Genomic DNA, 22,500 nt, shown 5'->3' on the forward strand with positions numbered 1-22,500 from the left:
CTGCTCATTAGGCTTTCTGTCAGTCCCGGTTTTCGTCTCCCACTCCTTCTCTTTTTTTCTGTACTGCCGTGCATTTTCCCTCTCCTTCTTTTTTACCCTTCAATCCCTCCTTCATTGTGTGTGAATTTAACAAAAGATTCTTTAGGGATCTTGTCCCCCTTCTCATCACCCTCTCCTTTAGTCAGGCATTTTTCCTGCTTCTTCAGAGTTGTTCTCACTCATATTCCTCTGTCTTGCTCTGTCCAAATTTTCTGAAAATGTTTTCTTGTAAGTTATGAAAGTAAGCTCTGAACCCGCCTCCCACATTCCTCAAGAACACACACACAAACAGGAATCGTGACTGCTTCACCCATACGAACCACAGCGAGAGAGCAAAAATACATCAGCGCAGAGGACCATCGACTTCTCTGCCACACACACACACACACACACACACACACACACACACACACACACACACACACACACACACACACACACACACACACACACACACACACACACACACACACACACACACACACACACACACACACACACACACACACACACACACACACACACACACACACACACACACACTTTTTTTGCACAAGGATGCACAAAAGTCAGAGTGCAGCAGAGAGACCATATGAACACAATCACATATTAGCATCTCCACATAGCCCCCAAACACAGAGCAGCAGTTGAGAGAAGCCAAAGTGGAAATGAGGGGGAAAGAGAGAGAGAGAGGGGCAGAAGCGAGAAGAGATGGTGTGAAGGGAAGCAGGTGACGCCAAGTGAGGAGGAGCTCCTCCTGCTTTGTGAGTTCAGCCTCACTTCTTCTGAAGGGAAATCAAATCCTCCCATCTGTCCCTCAAACACACTCACTGATCTTTCTTTAATGCTTTCTTCTGTCAGAGGAAAAACACCCAGGACAATGTCTGCTTTTTGTGCAAGTGTGTGTGTGTGTGTGTATGTGTGTGTGTGTGTGTGTGTGTGTGTGTGTGTGTGTGTGTGTGCATGTCTATTTTCAGACGGCGACTTCAAAAACTTGCCACATGTACAGCAGAGTATCTGCCTTTGTTTACTTCTTGAGAAAAGCATTAAAATAATAATGTTGACTGATATGAGCCTTTCACACACATATCTGTATTTTTTTCATAAACATTGTTTATGTTGGCCTATATGGTAGTAGACAATCAAACCACCGACCCTCTGACTAGTGGAAGACCAACTCCAACCCCCAGTTTACAGAATAAATAATGCAAAAAAAGAAAACATAAAACATAAAAAACATTTTACAAAAAAATATTTTTAAAAATAGTATTATACATATATATTGTATTATATAAAACATATCATATATCTGTCTTTATTTAAGTTCCATACATTTTTCTTTTAATTTATAATTATTTATAATAAAGTTTATGGTTAAACTGTAAAATACCAAGCCTCAATCACATCTCACTGCAGGAATCACTCAACATTTTAAAAAAAAATATATATATATCGGCCGATGTATCTGTATCAAGAATCTTTTTCTCCATAAATATCTGTATTGGTATCGGTCCCCAAAAATCCATATCAATCGCACTGTAATGAAAACGTCTATTTTACCCAATGACTGCACAGCGCTGCTTCAGTTGGGGATGGCAATTTTTTTGGGGGAAAAAAATCTAATAAATTCAAACTAGCGTGTAATTCGGGCCACAAAGCACAAAATTGCCCGGTGCTCGAATGTTGAGCGACTTTAGCGGCTCATCCAGGAAATACTTTGATTACCGGCACAGGGAAAATAAGTGAGCGACTGTGATGACAATGTGTTTGATAAAATGTTGTGTAAAGTGCCATCAAGCCAACCACCCCCTGCTTACATCACTTAATGCCAAATCCAAATCATCAGCATAACAAAATGCTTGTAGCTGAGTCACAGCAATCACTTAATGGAAAAATCACCTGAAAAGCTCCATGATATTTTCATTTGTGTGTAATTCTAAAGTTTCAGGTAAAAAGGCCAGTATCTTCCCAGTATAAATTTGTTCTTAGTCCTCTGTAGCTGCCTCCATTAAAATGAGTCACACACGCTGACCTTTCCCTTCACTGCATTTAAATCCGTTGTATATTCAGTCTGTGTACTGAGCCTAAACTATACCTGTAATTACAAAGTAAACTTTAAATTACTACTCGTTTAGCAGTGCAACAAACGCAGCAGTAAGTGCATCGTGAGTGACTCTTCTCCATTCACTCCATTCCAGTCACCTACTTTACTTGATAGTGGTGTTCTCTTGCCTTGTTGTGCCAAGGTCAAGCACGGCTAATGGCCAGAACATTATCATTGTCACATTGACACGGTGGTGGGTAGAGCTGCAGCCGGCAGCTGAAGGGCACTCCACCTCGCGTAAATCAACTGATGCGTTTGCGGAGATGGAGTGAAAATGTAAAGTGGCTCTATTACGGATTTCACCGTCATTAAAGGAGACGCTTGCAAATAAACTCCTGTTGGAGCAGCGCGTCCATTCATCACGGTCAGGTAGAGACTATTGTGGTTTGCATAATACTGATCAATAAAACTGGACCCGTCCACAGAATCTATTTCAATTTGGCCTTTAGTTATGTTCATCACTGTCGTGCAAATAAAATACCTAGAAGTCTTCCAAAAGAAAATTACCTTCCAAGTCCTTTAAGATAAACGTGAATCCCACTAAGGAGGTTGCTTGATGTTATTTTTCTGCTGCTGAAAAAAATGAACACAACTGTCTGCGAATGTTGCACCGGACATTGTACAGAACTTTTCCTGCCAGCTCCCAGGTCAAATTTTCCGGAAAAGTCACAGTGAGCGAGTGGGCGTGCTGAGGACTAGTGTGAACCAAACCACTGCTCTTCTTTCCGCAGCGGCGTTATCGTCATGTCGTGCCTCCTGCTCCTCTACCCATACGCCACAGGATGTTCTGGAAATGTTGCTGCTGTTGTGAACGCGTCTGACTCGGACAATCTCCTGCTGCATTCATCATATGTGAATGGCAAACTATGGAAAATGTTCGGTTGCACTTTTCCAGACACTTTCTGCAGTTAATGTCTGAAAACATCTTAATTCTAACATTAAACACAGAACTGGGTCGCAGGTTCTTTCGCTGTTGGGCCTTTTTTTCTTTGGGTGCCACCTGGTTGAGATCCGTCCATTACAAAATCACAGATACAAATCTAAATTGTTTTCCTTTTTTAATAGGTCCTGCTAGTCAGAGTGTTTGATGATCTTGAATTTGAAAGTGCTAATCTGAGGTTAGGACAGTGTGAATTGCCAGGGAAGGAAAATGTATTGCATATGTTGTTCTGGTGGTTGAGGAATGGGATGATTGCTGTTTAAGGATTAGTTATAACATTAAGCCAAACGTATGCACATGAGTGTTCCTGTGTACTCTGATTACGGGTTGTTGAACAGTCTACATAGTTCTCGTTAAATATGATTGGCCATATTTTCAAAAATTTGGCGGAACTGCTCAACAGGTCCCATTTAAGCACCGAACCCACAACTGCAACAGTTGCAGCTGGAAGTTGATCATTAATCTGTAATCAAGGTATTTGAAGGTTTGCCCTGAGTGTTTAGCCATGATAGGTTTGGAGAAAGATTTAGAGAGTTTTCAGCACATAAACACAAGGAGATACTCTAAAATCCTAGGTTCCACTTTTGTTTTTTAAATTTTGGAAGGAACAAACACCACGATCTCAAGCTTAGAGAGTTTTTATCAATACCTCTGAAAGTGCTTGGTGAAAAAAACAGGCGGTCTGCGGGGACACGTCCCAGGGTGACTTCTCTTCCACCGAGATGGCGTCCAGCGTGGCCTTCTCGAGGATGACGTCGAAGGACATGCTGGGGAAGCAGAGCTGGCGCACATCCATCTGACGCCAGGTCATATCAGGGCAGTCGCTGTGCCTGGCGGCCATGGCACTGATGCACACCGAGGAGTAATCTATGTTGGTGATGGAGCGGTAGCCGGCAGTGTACATGTCGCCACTCATACTGCTGTTTCCACAACCTGAATGAGAAAAAAAAAAACAACATGAGGAAGAGAAGTGAACTCGAGACTTGTTGGGGGAGGGAATGAGGAGACAGGAGAGAAAGAATAGAGGGGAGGTGACTGACACCAATAACTCTCTGATGACTCAAAAACCCCAATATATTTTTCAGAATGAGTAAAGGGTGTGTGATCAATACAGCAACAACATGTAATTCAACAGCTCGCTGCTATCATGACAACAAATACTGCTATAACTGGGACCACCCCCTGTGATTGATGAGACACACACACACACACACACACACACACACACACACACACACACACACACACACACACACACACACACACACACACACACACACACACACACACACACACACACACACACACACACACACACACACACACACACACACACACACACACACACACACACACACACACACACACACACACAGTCTCTAGCCCATTCAAACGTGACGAGTCCAAACACATTGTCAGCAGCAACAAGGTTCCAACTTGTCGCTCCTCTGCGGGCGACAGATGGATGAAAGCCAAGGAGAGAAACAAAAAGAGGACTCAAAGTAAAAGTGCAGAAAACCTCTCATGTGGCAAGAAATAGATGGAAATAATCTACTGAATGCTGCATCTCACCTTTTGGATCAGATGACTCATAGATCAAGTGGGTGGAGGAGGAGGAGGAGTGGGTGGAGAAGACAGGGAGAAGAAAAAAGGGAAATATAGTGTGTGAGCGGAAGACTATGGGGGGGGCACAAGCGCCAAACTCAATGCATATATTCCGTTTCAGTGCAGGTGGATTTCTTGTGTTAGCCTACAAAATGTTAATATTATATTATGCTTTAAAGTGTGTGTGTTTATAAGTGTCTGCATGGGGGGGGGGCTGTGACTTCCGGCAGCACGCTGGTATCAGCACCTCTGTTGCAAACGTGTGGGGCTCTCGTTATCACCTTACTACTCCTACTAATTACCAGCCTCTGAAAGCTCCATGTATGTCTGCACGAGTGTGTGTGTGTGTGTGTGAGTGAGAGAGACTTATTACTGTTAGCAGCTTCACACACTCAGCAACACATTTTATAACGTGTGCATTGGTTCCGTGCATGTAGAAACCTCATGTCATACAATAATAGCAGGAATTATTTCACACATATATATATATATGGGCAACCGAGAGGCAGCAGATGTGAGATCCTGTATGAACTGATAAAAACAGAATGATAGTGCCACGGAGAGGAGAAAACAAAAAGCTACTGATACATTAAAGCATTGCACAGTGAGAGAGCCCTGTGCCACAAACACTGCACCAGTGTTCAGACCGGGTGCCCTGGTGGTGGCTCTCCCTGTGACGTTGGCTTCAAAACAAGAGGAAATATGTCAGCGCTGCCTCGTCACACTAAAATAATTGAACGCTTTCTTCATGGATGGCTGGAATATGACAGAATGTGTCGGGAGTTGAATTACACGGGCTCAACAGGTCATTTCAGAGGACTTCGGAAAATATTTGGAAAGGCAACCTGACCGAGGAGCCACGACTCACACAGCAACAGTGAACAGGGTCAGAAACATGATTAAAAAAAATGTTGGCATCATCCTTCACGGAAACAAAGACAATCATTTCACCGTCCAGTTTCAGGTCAACATGAGGGTCCGTGGCCCTGTTTCATGCCCACATTTGGTGCTCCGCAGAGTGAGTTAACTCACCGCCGCGCTCCCCTCTCAGACCCCCAAAGCACGCCAGACATTGTTTCCGAAGGGTTCTCCCCGCTGACACTGCTATGCGTGTTAGTGTGCATTTCCTTTTTCCATGCACTCGGCTCTGAGGAAGGGGTGTCACATGACAGCTTATTCCTGGGGGTTGTCACGACAGTTATAGTTGCCAGGCTGTCATCAAGGACACTGCTCTCATTTTGGGTCTGCGATATCAGCTGGTGCCCTCAGACACCTCTGACCTTTATACACACACAAATGCACGCTCTCACGCTCTCTCACACACACACACACACACACACACACACACGCACACACGCTCTCTCTCACACACACGCTGGCACGCACGCACGCACAGGTTTATTCAGGACAAACCTGGCCAGTCTGGAGCCTGGAGTCTGTTTTCCCTCCAGCTGGAAGCGAGGAAGCTAAAACCTCCCGCTAGCCAGAGGCCGCATCCTAACTGGATTATCCAGAGCGGCGTAGAAGGAGACTAAAGTTAGAGGTGTCATATCACCTCGTTCTGCTGGCTGTGTGATGTGCATGCATGTGTGCGGGTGTGTGATGGAAAACTTGAGTCCTGGTCTTAAAACGTATCCTACCACTCACTCATAACAAATGTGCACAAAAACAAACGGCGGTGATAAGTGGTGAACATCCTTCAACTGTTGGAGTCTCTGTTGTAAACAGTTCGTTAGTCATGTTTGTCCATTTATGCAGGAAATTCTGCACAAAAAAGGTTGTTTTTTTAAAACAAAAGAAGCAGAAGAATAAGCAGCAGACAGGGCTGTAAGGTCAGAGAGGAATGTTGTCCAAACATGGAGGTGGTTCTTTCATGCCGAGTCAGAGATGCTTTGTCCAACAATGGAATCAGATTGTATGTCTGGCCTGACAAAGTATGTGATATTAAAGAGAATGTTTAACATGTGACTCACTCAGCTGTGGTGATGCACCACAGAAAAAGCTGCTCTGCTGCTCGGAAATGGCCGGCTAACCAAATATGGGGCCGCATAACATTATTCCGATTGCCAAATGGGGATGAAATTGTTACAGTTTCATAGTTAACTTTGGTAAAATTGACTGTTTCAGATTCTAATTTTTATCAAAACCATGTTTGATCACTGCATTTAAAAGTAAACACTGTCCACCATCAAGCAAAACACAGTGGCAGTTGTCCCCCTTCTAAGAGGACTAATAACAATAATAATTTTATAATTTCAGTGTACCAGTGCACACTTTTTACGATGCTGCAATAATTCTGATAGGCATGATCATTTTGGTCCAAATAATAATTTGAATTTTTCAAACCATTTCGTCTCTGATGATGTGCCATAAGAGTATTAGAGCACGCCGTTTCTGTCATTTCCCACAGAGTAAAACACTTATCTACAGTAAATCATCAAGCAGACTGCCTACCATGGTCTCTCACCTCATTTAATGTATAGGACAAGTGTATGGGATGATATTACAGCACTCGTTGATCTAAAATACAAACACATTATATAAAATGAGTCCAAAACCCTGTTTTCCATGTAGAAAGTGCAGCTTCATTAAAAATACTTAATCTTTTGTTCAAAATGTGTCCAACTTAATGCATTTACATCCTTACAGCCTCAGCACATCCTGCAGGAACAACATCTACTAAGATTTAAGGTCCTTGCATAGTAGTTTTAATTAGTTTAGTAGACTCTTGCTCAACGTGAACCATTTGAGATTTGACCTTTGAGCCTTCGGATTGACCTCCCTGGGCATAAACAGTGAGTCTCTGGAGTCCATCTATGGTCAGGAGGGGTGGTGGGTGGGGAAGCCCGGCGAGTGAGCCAGTGGTGTAATATATCAAAGCTGCTATGTCTGAAGTGAGCCGAGCACAGCAGTGGAAACTCCATGATGTCAGAGACATGCGGAACATCCATTCATATCCCAGATTGGTTTTGACACATTAAGGATGGGGAGTTGTGGCCAGCACAGATGAGAGGCGAAGTGCGCATGTGGTCGTCGGGCAACAACACCGAGCCCCGTCCCCACCCGGCACATGCACATGCAACAGGCTCTGGGTAAACAGACGCCACAGTGAAGCTTCACAAAGTTCAGCTGCATCTGCTGTAAATGTCAACAAATGAAAAGGGGGTCCTTTGTCTGTCTCTGATTCTTTAAATACATGCACATTAATCATGTAGCCTTTAGGGGTGACGTGTAAACTGCTTTAGATGAAAATGGAAACAGGAAATTTTCACGTTCTCGAGTTCCCAGAGGTAGACGCTAATGTTTTGTGCAGTTTTGAGCACAACGTGTGGTCAACGTGGACAGTGAGTTGTCGCGTCAGATTAAAGGAACCTGCACATGTGGCCGTACTTGTGTGGGCGCACCAGGACGATGATGGAAGTAGACAGTGTCACACTGAGCCGAGTTTTGACCGATTATCTTTTGTTCCACTGTTATTAGATTAATTAGACATCAATGTTTGGGTGACAAGCGTTTGTGAACATCAAAGCTTTTAATTTGTCCGACACCTAAGCTGGGTTTTTGCATGAAACTAAGCAATTTCACGACATGTGGTTAGAACATATGTTGAGGCTTTAAGTATATAAGAGAATCAGCACAAAATATAAAGTATAAATAATTATGCAGTGGAAATGGGAGGTGACGTGATGAATTTTATAAATGGAGAAACATTTCTGATACTTTGACAGTGAAGATTCAGGGAGAGAGAAGCGACAGCAGTGATAAGACACAGCAAAATAGAGGGGATTCAGGGTAATAAAATCATATGAAGAGCGGGAATGAAAGAAAACTCATGGAAGGGGAAAATAGAAAAATGGAGAGAAGAAGAAAGCAAAAGAAATTTATTTGTCTAAATGTACATACAGAAGATGATGAACATCCATTTACACGGATGAAGGGATATATTAATATACAGATATGGCTGTGTGTTAAGTGTTACGAGTGTGTGTGTGTGTCTGTACATCTCTCACTATCTCTGAATCTTCATTATATATATTCTTCATTTTCATGTTTTTCAAGCAGTTTCAGATGCTCCGGAGAAGTTGCATCAGCGGCAAGGCCAGACGAAATTCTCGGTAAAAGCTCGGCTTTTCCGGCAAGTTCTCCTCAGAAGTCTCTTCTTCCCTCCACTCACAAAAGCAAAACCTCAGTTACATAACCGGATGTACAAGATAATTAGCGACAGAATAATTAAGCATGTGCCCGTGACAGTGTGTGTGTGTGGGTGTGTGTGCGCACCAAGTGTCTGTGTGTGTGTGTGGTGTGTGTGTGTGTGTGTGTGTGTGTGTGTGTGTGAGAGAGAGTGATGGAGGACTTTGGAAGGACTCCATTGTATGAAACTGCCTCTTTGTAGTGGCATGCAGCCTAGAGCTTCTTTCAGTTCCAAAACTCCAACAGGCACCAGGAATGGGTTCTTACATGGCGTTTAATTAATCTCAAACGAGCGCACATGAAAACCCCACGCACGCAATACGAGTGCACAGATCAATATCCGTGAGCGGACACAACCGTCCAAGAACGTTTCTGCTCCACGCGCACACAAGCAGTCCCGCGAGCTGGGGTGTGCTCTGTCCTCCCTACACACTTGCAACTGATCAAAAAATGCTCGCATGTCAAGCGGATTTTTGGGACATGACGTTTCCGATCCTTTGATGGGTCACTTATAACAGCAGCAATCTCCGGCCTGCAGAGAGGCCAGAATTTGTACAATAGTCAGTGACAATGGTCGACATAACATCTATTTCTGGACAAAATCACATTAGGGAGACCTGGAATGTTTTTTTACTTTGTATGTGTACTATTAAATTTGTATTGCTGAGATTGAGACTAGATTTCGACTGAAATAATATTTTCTTTTTACAGAATGCTCATTTGGGATATAAAAAAATATATCATATGATCATCAGGATTGCCAAAAGAGATGTAATTTTCCAAGACAGAATGGCGTTGCTGAAATCTGAAATGACGTGGGTAATCTGAAATGTTTTATTTAACATGAATTATCTGCAATATACTGTATATCTAGTTTATATAGCTACTAAATGTTAAAACAGATATTTTAAGAGGATTTTAAGATACTTTGTGTATGTATAAATTTAATTTTGACTATTAGATTTAAAGTAGATATACAACATCACTTGTAGTGAGGTTTTGTGTGGTGGTATATCTTTAATCATGATTCTGACTGGTGAGCATACGGTTCTGACCAGGAGAAATGATTATGGATATTTAATTACAGAGAGAAGTGGACTCTCCACGTCCAGTTGGGGGAGTTCCCGCCTCCAATGGGCGGCCATGAGCATTTGTGAGTTCATAGGGGGCGAGCGCATTTGTGCAGAAATGCTCAGTCATGAGGATTGTTTTCTGCTCGTGATTATTATCACATGCATTCACCTGGTTTTTATGTGTGTGGGTTCTGAGACTAATTAAAAGCCACACCTTAGAAAATGGCAGCGAGATGAGGGACCAATCTTTTCTCTCCTTTTTAGAAAGAACTGAAAGTTATGGAAAGCCACCCACTGCCCTTTGTATATTACTATTTATTGCTTGTTTTCTTCCCTGCCAGCATTCGTTGCACATTCTATTTCAGAAAATTTGAAGTCTGAATGTTTTACACTTCACCCTCCGCTTGAAGAAAAATACAACAGCGGAGGTTTCAGCACACAGCCTGCATTTTAAAGCCCTCCGTGTCCTTAGCTGGGTCAGACAACCGTTAAAGTACGGTGGGCAGCTGTCAGACAAAGTGGGAGAGCCGAGAGCAACAGAGGTGAGAGAGGGAGTGTGGTCGAGAGACTGAATGATGCAATTTGATCTGCCCTCGCTGTGTAACCGAAGAAGTGGACACACACACACAGAGAGAGAGAGAGAGAGCATGAGTCAGGTGTGTGACTGCACATCAGGTCCTTGGAACGGATGATGTTGTTGCCTGTTGTGCTTCCAGAAACAACAACAACAAAGGATCTTCCTTAAAGTAATAATAATGGCACAATACTAACAGCAGACTTCCATTATTAACATGAACAGTATTATATTTATCGTGTGCAATATGACTTCTCCTTTGTCATCGCCACTACCACTTCTTCTATTATAGTTTAGTTTTTTGTGTTTTCTTTTATCAGCCCTTGGTCTCTTGACTATGATCATGATTACCTATTTGCAAAACAAGTCTCTTAACTATTGTGTCCATATAAGTCTCTACCTCACAGTTTTCATCCAACTCAAGTAGCGGCATAAAACTCACACCCCACAGGGTATATCAGAATACACTACGTCATCACATCATGGCTTCCTCTGTCACAAATACACATGGATTCAATGTCTACTAACTCACAAGAAAACAGACATTCTCTCGTGTCTCTTTGTGCTCAACGTTCCTCAACATAGAAAACACTGGGGTGTCTCAGATACTGTATTGATATTATGTGATGTTATGGTCATTAGTTTTAATGATTTCAATCTTGTCCCTGAGGAATCTTTTTTCCCCCCTACAGTCAAGTGTGAAGAATGTAGCAAAATCTAAATGTTTCATCATTTCAGATTAGAACAAAACAAGGTGCCAGTTGATATAAAAGTAAGTTCCTTGAAGCTGCAGATTATATTTTAGACTACATAGTTTTAAACTAATTTATCAGATGCCAAAAACACACATTGGGAGTGACCTTCTTCAATTATGTTTCTATAAAAACTCATAACTTTAGAGGTTAAAATCAACCTTTTACCTAACCATAGTTCATACTAATGATTGAACTTTGACAGTTTCAGGCACATCCAAGCCTTGAAGATGCTCCAGTTAAATATCCTTCCCAAAACACATCACCAAATTAAGAGACACCCTCCACTGTTCCATACGCCACATGGAAAATCCCCAGCACCGAGGTCACATCTCAGGCTTTGATCGCAGTTGCTCAATAGGCTACAGTGCAGTGTATCCCAGCAGACACATGAGGGGCTCACACAAACCTGGATTTCACCACAAAAGCATATCCAAAACCATGAGCTTTTTCAATAGATTACAGAACCCGGAAAAGGCGTCTTTTCCAAAAATCTATATCGTCGCAGCCTTTGTCAGGTCATGCAAACCTACGTGAGTTGAACTGAACTGGAGAGGCTTGTCCAGGGCGGTTTGCCTGCACATTTGTGTTAACAGCTGTGTCTGTCAACAGCGTTCCCCTCTCATTCCCCTTGATATTTATTATAGCCACATTGAGTCAGTTGCAGAGGTACCAATATTTATTTTTCCACGAGGCCAGCAAGAAAGTACGTGCCTCTCTCTTTGTGTGTGTGTGTGTGTGTGTGTGTGTGTGTGTGTGTGTGTGTGTGTGTGTGTGTGTGTGTGTGTGTGTGTGTGTGTGTGTGTGTGTGTGCATGTCCATGCTGCTCCTGTACGGTTTTGTTTTAATATATCAGTTAGTCGGTGGTGGTGGTGTAGCAGCAGAGAGAGGAAGGTCATGACTCAGCAAGAAACTGTGAGTGTGTGAATGTGCGCATGTGCAATTATATTCAGAGGAATCATTTCTCTGCAACATTTAATCTATGATTAATCCTCCACACCTGCACTGTGACCTGCGCGTACACGTAACGCTCTCACACGCGCTCTCGCACGCACGCACGCACACACGCACACAGGTTCCACCGTGGTCACTGCATGCAATGAGGATGCGATGCCATCTCAACAGGCAAACACGGCACAGTGTAACAGTAAAGATTTGACAGAGTCAGAGTGTGTGAGGGTGAGTTGAGCTGACAAACATCCTTCAGAGACAATTCCATAACAATGAGAACATGTTCAGTGTTACAGTGACATTTCACTGCAGGATTATCTGGAGGTTTGATCGGCCTTTTCTTCTTAATGTGTGTGTGTGTGTGTGTGTGTGCGCTAAGATTTATAATGAGGCCAAAACATGTAAAATCTGCAGTGTCCCGGTGAGTTTGATGTTGGTGGATAGTCTGAAACATGCCGCGAACAAGAACAAACACACACACACACAAACTGTTGTGTAGAGGGGGCAGAGAAAATAACAGCAGTATAGGCATTTTCAATTAGCCACCTACCAAGACCACGTCTGTGACAAAATGAAATGGCAGAAGAAGCACAGGTATTCTGAAGATTTACACACACACACACACACACACACACACACACACACACACACACACACACACACACACACACACACACACACACACACACACACACACACACACACACACACACACACACACACACACACACACACACACACACACACACACACACACACACACACACACACACACACACACACACACACACACACGGTATGAGCCTTACACCCCAAACACTGAACACACAGAGGCTCAGACTCGACTAGTCAACTTTCTGGCAGGAGAGAGTTTGTCAGTTCAAGGTGTCCTGCATCTATACAGTATGTAAATGGGTTTTGTTTTTTTGCCTGACCTTGGTGTGATTATGCATTATAGTTCAGGTTTTACAGATGAGGGCCGGCCCAGTGTTGGAGCTTAATGGCTGACAAAGCATATTGATCCCTGCAGCAGGAAATAGCATGTCTCTCTGCAGTGTCATTATGTCACAGTCTGATCCGAGTCTGAGGTCTCAGGACCCTTGACCACAGCTAACTCAGTCTTTAAGTATCATTTAGTTTGCATAGGAGTCAAGCATAATCACATCCTCAGATTTTAATCCAGATTTACCACTATGTTGCTCTAAAACTCACAGTCAAGCCTCTTGCTTTTTAACAGTCAAAGAGACATATGCCACCACGGGAACTTTTCCCAGGAACTAGGAACCTTTGCAGGAACAGGGACCAGGGTCTAAATTAAGTTCTGTGGAGATCTTTTTACCCCCCAAAAAACTCACTACTCAGGAGGTAGTACAGGAACCTTTGGGGTTGGGGCTCGCAGCTGAAGATATCTAATTTAATGAGTACTCCAGCATTTTATTTCAGCCTGTCAATCTCCACAAAATAATTCATAAAATCAGTTTCCTTATTTAAAGTCTAGCATTTCAGGTGTTTTGAATGCCCTATGTTGCTAGTAGGGAGCACGATTTTAATCTCCACCATGTTTACTGTTGTTGTAGTATTGCTTGATTATTTTATACGCCAATCATTGTTGTATAGTCTAACACATTCTTAACATTAAGAAATGCAAGTGAACAACAGTCTGCAGGAACCTTCTTGTGTTTGGATGTTCGGTAGTCAAGGACGGACAGTTTTTGAGTTCCTTATAAAAGTTTGTTTGGTAGAAATGCGGCAATACAGATTATACCCTTTCATTTTCAACCATCTTTGATCTAAAGTGTGAAACGTATAGACACAACATAAAACACGTCATGGTTATGGGTAAAAATTGGATTCCACATAGCCATTATTAGACAATGAGTAAGGGCAAAGAGTTGCATCAGTCCCTTCAAAATTATAGACTTTCCAACAGGTGCTCAAGAATAGTAACTGTGGTTTGTACTTGTGTACAAGTGTGGTCTGCAGTCTGCGTGTAGGTCACTAGTGAACAGCCGACAGCACTGACGTTGTTAATGAAGAGTGAGTCAGCCTGTGAGACAGACTGGTGGATGAAGATGGTGATTAATGCTTGTGTGCCTCATCCCGTCGTCTGGACCGCTGCTACATGCAATAAGCCATGCTTCATCCCTACTCTCCATCGCTCTCCGACAGTCGCACACACTTTGATACGTCCGGGAAACTGTGTTTCATCATTGATTCAGTTCGGTCTACTTTTTTTTTTTCCCCCCAGTGTGGCCGATGCATACTGGAGGATGGATAAACTGGCCTACTGACTGGAACCTGGGTCGGACTGTTCCACACAGATTCTGTTTTTGTCATGAGAAAAACAAGAAAAAAAAGAAAAAAAAGAAAAAGAAAAAAAGAAGTGGAGGAGGTGAAAAGGAGAACATGAGGAAAAGTCAGTGTGTGTGTGTGTGTGTGTGTGTGTCACAAGTTATATGGTTGGCATGTCCCAACGGACTCCCCATAAACATCCAATTTCCAACTTATAAAATAGAATATATAGACGTGACCTTTCACTGCACCTGTTCGAAATAGACCAACACTGTGATGTCACTCACTCAGCCCAGAGGAAGTTCTTATATGGTCATGGGAACAGGAACTGCAAGAAGGGCTGTGAATGTCACGGTAGTAATATCTGTGATGCTCTGAGGTTAAATGTAGTGTGTGTGTGTGTGGGGGGGGGGGGCTGCTGAAACTGAACAGCTCTTTCCAGGCTGCAGGAGACCGTGAGAGAGAGACAGAGGGAGGAATGAAGGACATTCAATTTGCTGGAAACGGGAGCGAGAAGGATGTGAGAACGGCTGGGGCTAGGAAAATAGGGGTAAGAGCTAGAGGAATTTAGTGGGTGGGGCACAGCGAGGAAAGGGAAGAGAGATGCGGGAGAAGAGCAGGCTGAGATGGATGAGTGTGAAAAGGAGTAATTGGCAAGTGCGACGATAAGGGGGAAGAGAGGAGAGGGTGGAAGTGAGTGGGTGGCATGACGTCGTCAGAGTCTTTCTCTGACTCTTTCTCTATACGGCATCTCTGCTGCAGCGTCAACTCCAACTGCATACTTGATGAGAGAGCCAGCACAGGCCCCTGGTTTCAACACATGCACACGCACACGCACACGCACGCACGCACGCACGCACACTGTCTGATAAGGCTATGAAATATTTGTTTACCCGAATATCTTTCAGATGCTGGTTACTCCCAGATCACACCTGATAACAAAAGGTGACCACACTTTTGCCATTAGAGCCGCCGCATTAATGAATTCACCGACCGTTGAAGTTAGACAGACTGAAGCGCTCACATCTTTTAAATCCCTTCTTAAAATGTTTATTATTTTGTAAAGGCTTTTACAAACTTGACACTGGCTCTTCTTGATACTGACTAATCCTATTTATTTATGTATTTACATGGTAAATATCTGCTCTGCCAATCTTTTTTTTTCTTTGCTCATGTTCCTTTGTCCTTTCTTATTTTATCTGCCTGTCTGATTTTCCTTCCTTCTTGTGTCGCACTTCCCTACATTGTTTAGAAAAGATCTGCTGTTATCATTATTACTATTATTATTATTATTATACTTCCTTTTCTTTTTTGTTGGTACTATAAGGTGACAGGGGCATTTTATTTTGTTTGAGCTTCAACCAATCAGTAGCAAGTGACATATTGCTCCTGCAATCATTATTTACAATAACCTCAATACTTAACATCAGGAGCAACGAGCTTCTCTCTCTTTTTTAAGTCCTTATATCAAACTGGAGCGCAAAATCTTCTGGGAACATTCCCAAATTCTCTCCCCCACTTCAATCTCCTTCTCCTCACCCCTCACCCCCATTGAGCTATTGCTGGGAAATGTAATAGGAAAGATTAGGAACTTAAAAAAAAATTAAAAAAAATGCCCAGAGTGGGAGGAAGAGACCGAGAGAGGGGGCAGTTCTCATAAAGATGGGAGGATATAATGCTTGGTGAGGGGAGCGTCTGCTGCCAAAAAGGAGTTACATCATCTCAGGTCAGCGAGGCAAAGTGTAATCATGACAGAGATGAGATGATGAGGGGATGAAAAGGGGGAGGAGGAAGAGAGGGGGAAGAGACCAGATGTCAGCTCCTGAAGATGAAAATGAGCTCGACCGGCAGCGATGGCAACTCGCTTCAAATTGGACACTGATGGTAAGAAAATCAATCACAAGGAACTGCATTTAACCACAAAACATGCAGCTACACACAACATGGCCAAAAGAAAAAAAAAGAATAATGAACAACCAGACTTTGTCATGTCAAGCATCAGCTGCTCAGACAGATGAGAAAAGCAGGCTTCTCAGTAGAGCAGCAGGCTACCTTCTTCCCCTCCTCCACCTCCTTCACTTCCTTACTTCCATCATCCCTCCCTCCACCTCCTCTCCAGTGCATATTATGTAACCTGAGCCAAAGACTCCAGAGGAGAGGATGGTGCCAGGGATGAAGAGCAAGAAAGACAGTGTGGCAGAGGTAGAGACAGAAAGACGGATACGTGTGGACAGGCATAGAAACCGACCAGAACACACAAGAAAGAGATGTGAGGTAAGAGAGCCATTGCCATGAAGAAGCCTTTAAAAAAAAAGAAAGGGAGGCAGCGGAGAGCAAAAAGGAGAAGGAGATCCAGACAGGAGAATAAGACGGAAAAAATGGTTTAAGGAAAAGAGCTGCGGGTGAGACAAGACAGAACATGATCCACTAATAATTTAGAACAGGATCAGAGACATGCAAAGCAAAAATAATACATGAGTGGACTGTGTGTATCGAAGAAGCAAATGAGAAGGACAAAGAAAGATGACGTAGTGGATGTGCCGTTTTAAAAAATGTTACCGTGCATAGCATAAACCATAAGAGACTAAGATTCTCTCATCATCAAATAGTCATGGACCAAGCACTCATCAGCTCTCACACAGCTTCACAAGCAGCATTCTGCGACAGGAGCCACATTCATCATCCGTGGGCATAATGCACAGCAGGCATTGGGGCCCTTCAAACTAAAACCTATGTCTTGTTAAAGGGACTGTGGAAACCTCATCTGCAGGGACTCAAGTACATGGACAGACAGCTGAAAGAGAGTATGAGAGCATGCGTCGCACAGTGTGATGAGTGACATGGTGTGCGTGTGTGCGTTTGTGCGTGCGTGCGTGCGTGCGTTAAATTTAATCTGCATGGGAACACAAGGTCTGGAGAGACTCCCAACAGTGGGATTTGTGAAAATTTGTAGCTCAACTCACTCTTTTTCTCCTCCCTCCTGATCTCTTATTTTCTTTTTCAACTCTTTTTCATGGACCAAATAACAACTGGTACAATGACCGTTCACTAAACTCCTCCCTCTGAGTGGAGACTGCCCAATCACAACTTGGCAGCGGTGGCACGGCAGGCCTCCCAAGCTTTAGATTTCTCTGCATGTTGTGTTTGAGGTTGTAGAAGGAAAAAAAAGTTGACGCACTTACTAAGTGCATACAATGTGGTATAATTCTCCATTGTGTGGACACAAATCCTGGGGTTCACACTTAAGCTATCAGCTCTGTCCTGCTCTTTTATTGAATTTGTGAATTTGAGCCAAGTCCAGACAACTTTACACAAGACAGTGTTACGTTTGTAAAACACGTACACATAATGTGAAGATCCAAATAGTGTGAGCCATGCACCCAAACATTAAAATAACTTTGCATTTAACATTTTTTCTTATCAATCTTATTACACAGAGATTAACTACGGTTAACTGCACTTCAGTAATGGTGCCATTGCATAATTTAGTGTTACCTGTCTTCTACATGGAGCTGGTGAGGGGGCTGACCTGCAGCTTCATCCTCTCTTTTTGCAAAATGCCAAGTACCATTGGGTACAGATTTAAGACCCCTTTTACAAGATTTGCAGCCGTCAAAATCAGCAGTTGCCTGCTAGAGACTCGCTTATGTCCCCGTATGCCTAAAATCTATTGATCTTCAGACGACTATGAAACGAGAGGTCAATCTGTTGCTATTCGCAAAGTAAAAAAATCATAATATATGCTGTGTGATAACGGAGAGCTTGGCAGACCTAGTAAGAGTTAGTAAGGGGGGCAGGGTTAGCGAACAGTCAGTATACAGTATACAATATACAATAAACAGTTACACTATAAAGTGATGGGCTCAGTACGATGCTCACACAGAGTATAGGACACGCTCCACGCTGACTCTCCCGCTCATTAAGCTCTCACACAGCAACAAGAACGCCACCTTCTTGTTACAGTCCATAAGTAAAATGAACGCATAACAATGCTTTTTTTCTAAATAAATATTGTCTTAGGGAGCAGGTAGCCATGGCAACAGGCAGAGGAATTGACTCTGCAGTTGTGGGTTTGTCTCTCGGTGCTCTCGCAGACTCCGACGTGATTTAATACAGTGGGGAGTGGAGGGATTGTCTTGATAAAGAGTGCCGCATTAAACTAAGCACCGCACTCAGACCCCATGGGTTTGTTGCTCTCAGTCTCACTTGACTAACCAAAACTGTATCACCGTGTATTTGAGTGTGTTTGCCTGTTTCTTCTTTCCATAGTTGTGAGGGCCAGTTGTAGTTCAAAACAGTCATTGTGAGGACATATTGACGTTGTGAGGACATTTTGGCCCGTCCTCAAAACTTGATAGGGCTGTTTTAGGGTGTGTGTGTGTGTGTGTGTGTGTGTGTGTGTGTGTGTGTCGTAGCAGAGGGGTATTTCAAGGACCCATTTTGCAGGTTAAGTGAACAATATATTACAAACTATGGCAGACCATCTGCTCTCCGATTCCCTGTACAGGCTAATATAGGCCATGCATACACACAGTTGTTTGTTCTGCTCTAATGGCGCTCGTTAATCCCAGCACCACTGACTGGACAAAATAATCCTTCATCCAAACGTGAGGCTCCACCTCAAAATACCTTTTCACTCAGCGTTGCGTCACTGTCCTGCTTAAGCTCAGCCACAACAAAACCAGGTGACTTAGAACAGCAGCTCAAAAGCCCACTTCTTCTGATCTGTTCTATTTGCAAGATAGCTGAAATGTAGGACAAACACAACAAGTGGCCCGTAAAAAAAAGAAGGTCCGAGGCAATTTGATCATGACAAGTGGCAGAGCTTGTGGTCATCATTACCCGACCGCTTCGATCAAATGTTACACTAACAGGGAAATGTCAATACTCCTAGTTCCGGTTACTAACCTTTGTTTATGTGTCGTCTGTCTCTCGCTGACATCTAACTGTAGGGGCTGAGCTACATGGATAAAACACTCATGGTATAGTAAATGTAATATTACATCAACTAATGTTTATTTTCATTATCGCTAAATCAGATGTTTTTTTCTCAATTTGATCAATCATTGATCATTTGATCTATAAAGTACTACAAAATCATGAGAAAAAAAAAATTGTGTTGACCATTTCAACATTTTGTCTTGTCCGACCAACAGTCTAAAACACAAGAAAATAGTGAACGTGATGTGGAAATCTCAAAGCAATTTATGTTGCCAAGAAACACACTGAAAAGCCCGGCAGCACAGAGGACAGAGTCGGCTCGGGCCGGTCGAAGTCAGTGATGTGCAGTGACGGAACTGAGGGGATAGAGAGAGTCCACACTGAGTGGCTTTGACCATTAATCAATTCAATCTCTCTCACACACATACCTCGTTTCACCCCCCCTCGTCTCACTGATGATCTCATTGGCTTTCTGGTCAGCTCAATGAAGCACCGATACGCACAGTAATATACAGTATAAAAGACAATGGAGAGAAGAGGCACTGATGGCATTGTCCTCAGGAGAAAAGCACCAGGAGGGATCACATGAGTCACAGGTCAGTGCATAGCCGCAATCACATGGAGCCTCTTATTAACAACATGAATAAGGAATTATTAACCTACTCATTGTGAGGGAAACTCATTTCTTTTGTGTAGGAATCTAAAACAGACACACGGGTATTACAAAAGCAGTGTGTTCATTAAAACACTGGAAAATATTAAATAGAAGTGAATAAAACTGTGATTCTCATTTCATCCAAAATTGCACATCTCTCAAGCGTGTGCATGTGAGCATTTGAGACAAGGGAGTGTGCAAAGTCAAATGGGGAGTTACATAAAGCTATCGCGACCGAGCCGAACCAACGCTGCCACGCACGCATACAGACGCATACCTGAAGTGAGAGATGGAGAGAGAGATGCACAGACATTCAGAAAATATTGAACACAGAGGCAGAGAATTAGCAACATCCAAACGCAAGGTTAGGGAGTGACAAAGAGAGAGAGAATAAATGTTTAAACAGATACATCAATGTGTTGAAGGATACTGAAGCACATAACTGGGGGGATTGAGTGTAGAGTGGCGTGACAGATAGATCCACATTCACAGATTAGGAGAGAACGACTGATAGGCTGACATGAAGATGCAGAGGTGCTGGTCTGTTGGTCGGCACCTGCAGCATTACAAACAGTATTATATAAGAGTTTTAGGGACCGCCTCACACAAAGCCAGCCCTCTCCTAAAAATCCTATTGGATGGACGGACGCACGCACACACACACACACACACACACACGAAAGGAGTATTTTCACAACTTAGCTGCAGTAATGGTCTTGCAGGAGTGAATTTGGAGATGTACAAAATGCAGCTAAATACAAAGTTATGATGATTCGTTTTTTTTGGCTCCAATCAGGGGCTTTTTGTCAGCGAGTTCCAAAATGAGTTGGGGAGAGGAAAATCTGTCTGCTTTGCCATTTCATGTTCATACAAAATAAAACTGTGTGCTAATTTCTTTAAATACAAACTGCGAAAATGTATAGTGTTAAAATGTGTACGTAGTTCTCACTGCGCAGAATGTTCCTGTAGAATGGAATAAGGACAGAGTTGTTTGGGCTTGACCATGGCCACACAGTGACATAGAACACAAACAGGTCTTTGACATCTAGGTCTCCCTGACAGTACGTTCCAACTGGGCATAGGTACATTCAGTTCAATGTACAGTAACAGTTCACTATTAACATCTGAGTGAACCGTCTGTAAATTCAGAGAGACGCGCAACACACGAGCCTGCTGCTACAGAGCCTCACTGACTGTGACTGAGAATGCTGCTGTGTATATTTCTTATTTCATGTAATAGTGTTGTCTTTTATCTGGACTCTAAGTCTGCAATAAAATCTCTCTCTCTATATATTTTGGGCGTCTGTATTGCTCTACAGCACCGCAGCCGGCTCGCAACCACAGTGCATCACTGCAGAGAGCTAAATGAACTGGGACATTGATGACGCACACACACACACACACACAGTGTTATTGCCTATAGCTGACGGGGCTTTCCCTCCTCAGAGCAAAGGGATGACAGGTTAATGACAACATTGAGACCAAGAACACAGTGTCCACCTCGCTCAATTATTTTTCCTCTAACGAACAGGCACAGGAACCTTTAGACACCAGCACTGAGTCTGTCGGTCTTTACAGCCTCTTAGCAAACATTATGAATAAATGAAAGATGTGCAAGCAACATAGTGAGTGAGACAGAGCAATTCACATTCAAAATGCATCCTCATAACATTTTATCTAACAATCGAATCTTGAGTCGCCAATTGCCCGTATTATGCTTTTTGGGATTTCCTCGTTCCTTTTCCTACAGTCACAAAGCTGTTTTGTGCTAAAGTGAATTCTTCTCTCCCACAGTAGCTCTGCTCCTGAAGCTCAACAAATGCCTCATTTACATTCCTGGTTTTCTTTCCCCCTTCAAGCACGTCACCAACATGTAACATGTAACATGCCCGCCTACCGCCTAGTTTGGCTCAAATTGGTACGGCAGAATCGACACCCTTGTTACCGTGGCTACAGTGGTCTTAACAGCTGATCAGGAAGTCCTCTGTGTAAGGGGCTTGACATTCTCCGCCACGTGTTCATCATCAGTTGACCAATCACAGAAGAGAGACGACAGACGACTAAATAGTTGTAGACTGACGCTTTTCGGGGAAGCGAGTCAAGAGCTGAAATGGAGCTTTTCAACCAGAGGGGGGAAAAAGACTCAGCAATGTACAGTATGAGACAAATAATGCGTAATTTTTAAACAACCGAATCTAGTGGACCCCCTAATTAAAATTATGAATTTGTGCGTGGCCAAACTGGCACTTTAAGTGCTACACCATATGAGCATGGTTCATCCTCTCAAAGCTTCGTCATCCAAGCGGTTATTTTCAAATTTTTGTGCTGCGAAATACACCGATAGTCACAGCGAGTGAAGATTGTTTTGTGGTATTGGTGACAA

At 43.1% G+C, this 22,500-nt stretch overlaps 1 protein-coding gene across 1 annotated transcript in view; it reads right to left on the reverse strand.

Annotated features, from left to right (window-relative positions):
• Positions 1-22,500, reverse strand: part of ece2a (endothelin converting enzyme 2a) — a 60,866-nt gene that overhangs the window by 26,394 nt on the left and 11,972 nt on the right. Inside the window, exon 3 of the mRNA XM_035634195.2 lies at positions 3,733-4,016. Coding sequence (XP_035490088.1) covers positions 3,733-4,016 — 284 coding nt within the window. The remainder of the gene's footprint in view (positions 1-3,732; positions 4,017-22,500) is intronic.

This window comes from Scophthalmus maximus, chromosome 5 (genome assembly GCF_022379125.1).
Source record: "Scophthalmus maximus strain ysfricsl-2021 chromosome 5, ASM2237912v1, whole genome shotgun sequence".
NCBI classification, from domain to species: Eukaryota; Metazoa; Chordata; class Actinopteri; order Pleuronectiformes; family Scophthalmidae; genus Scophthalmus; species Scophthalmus maximus.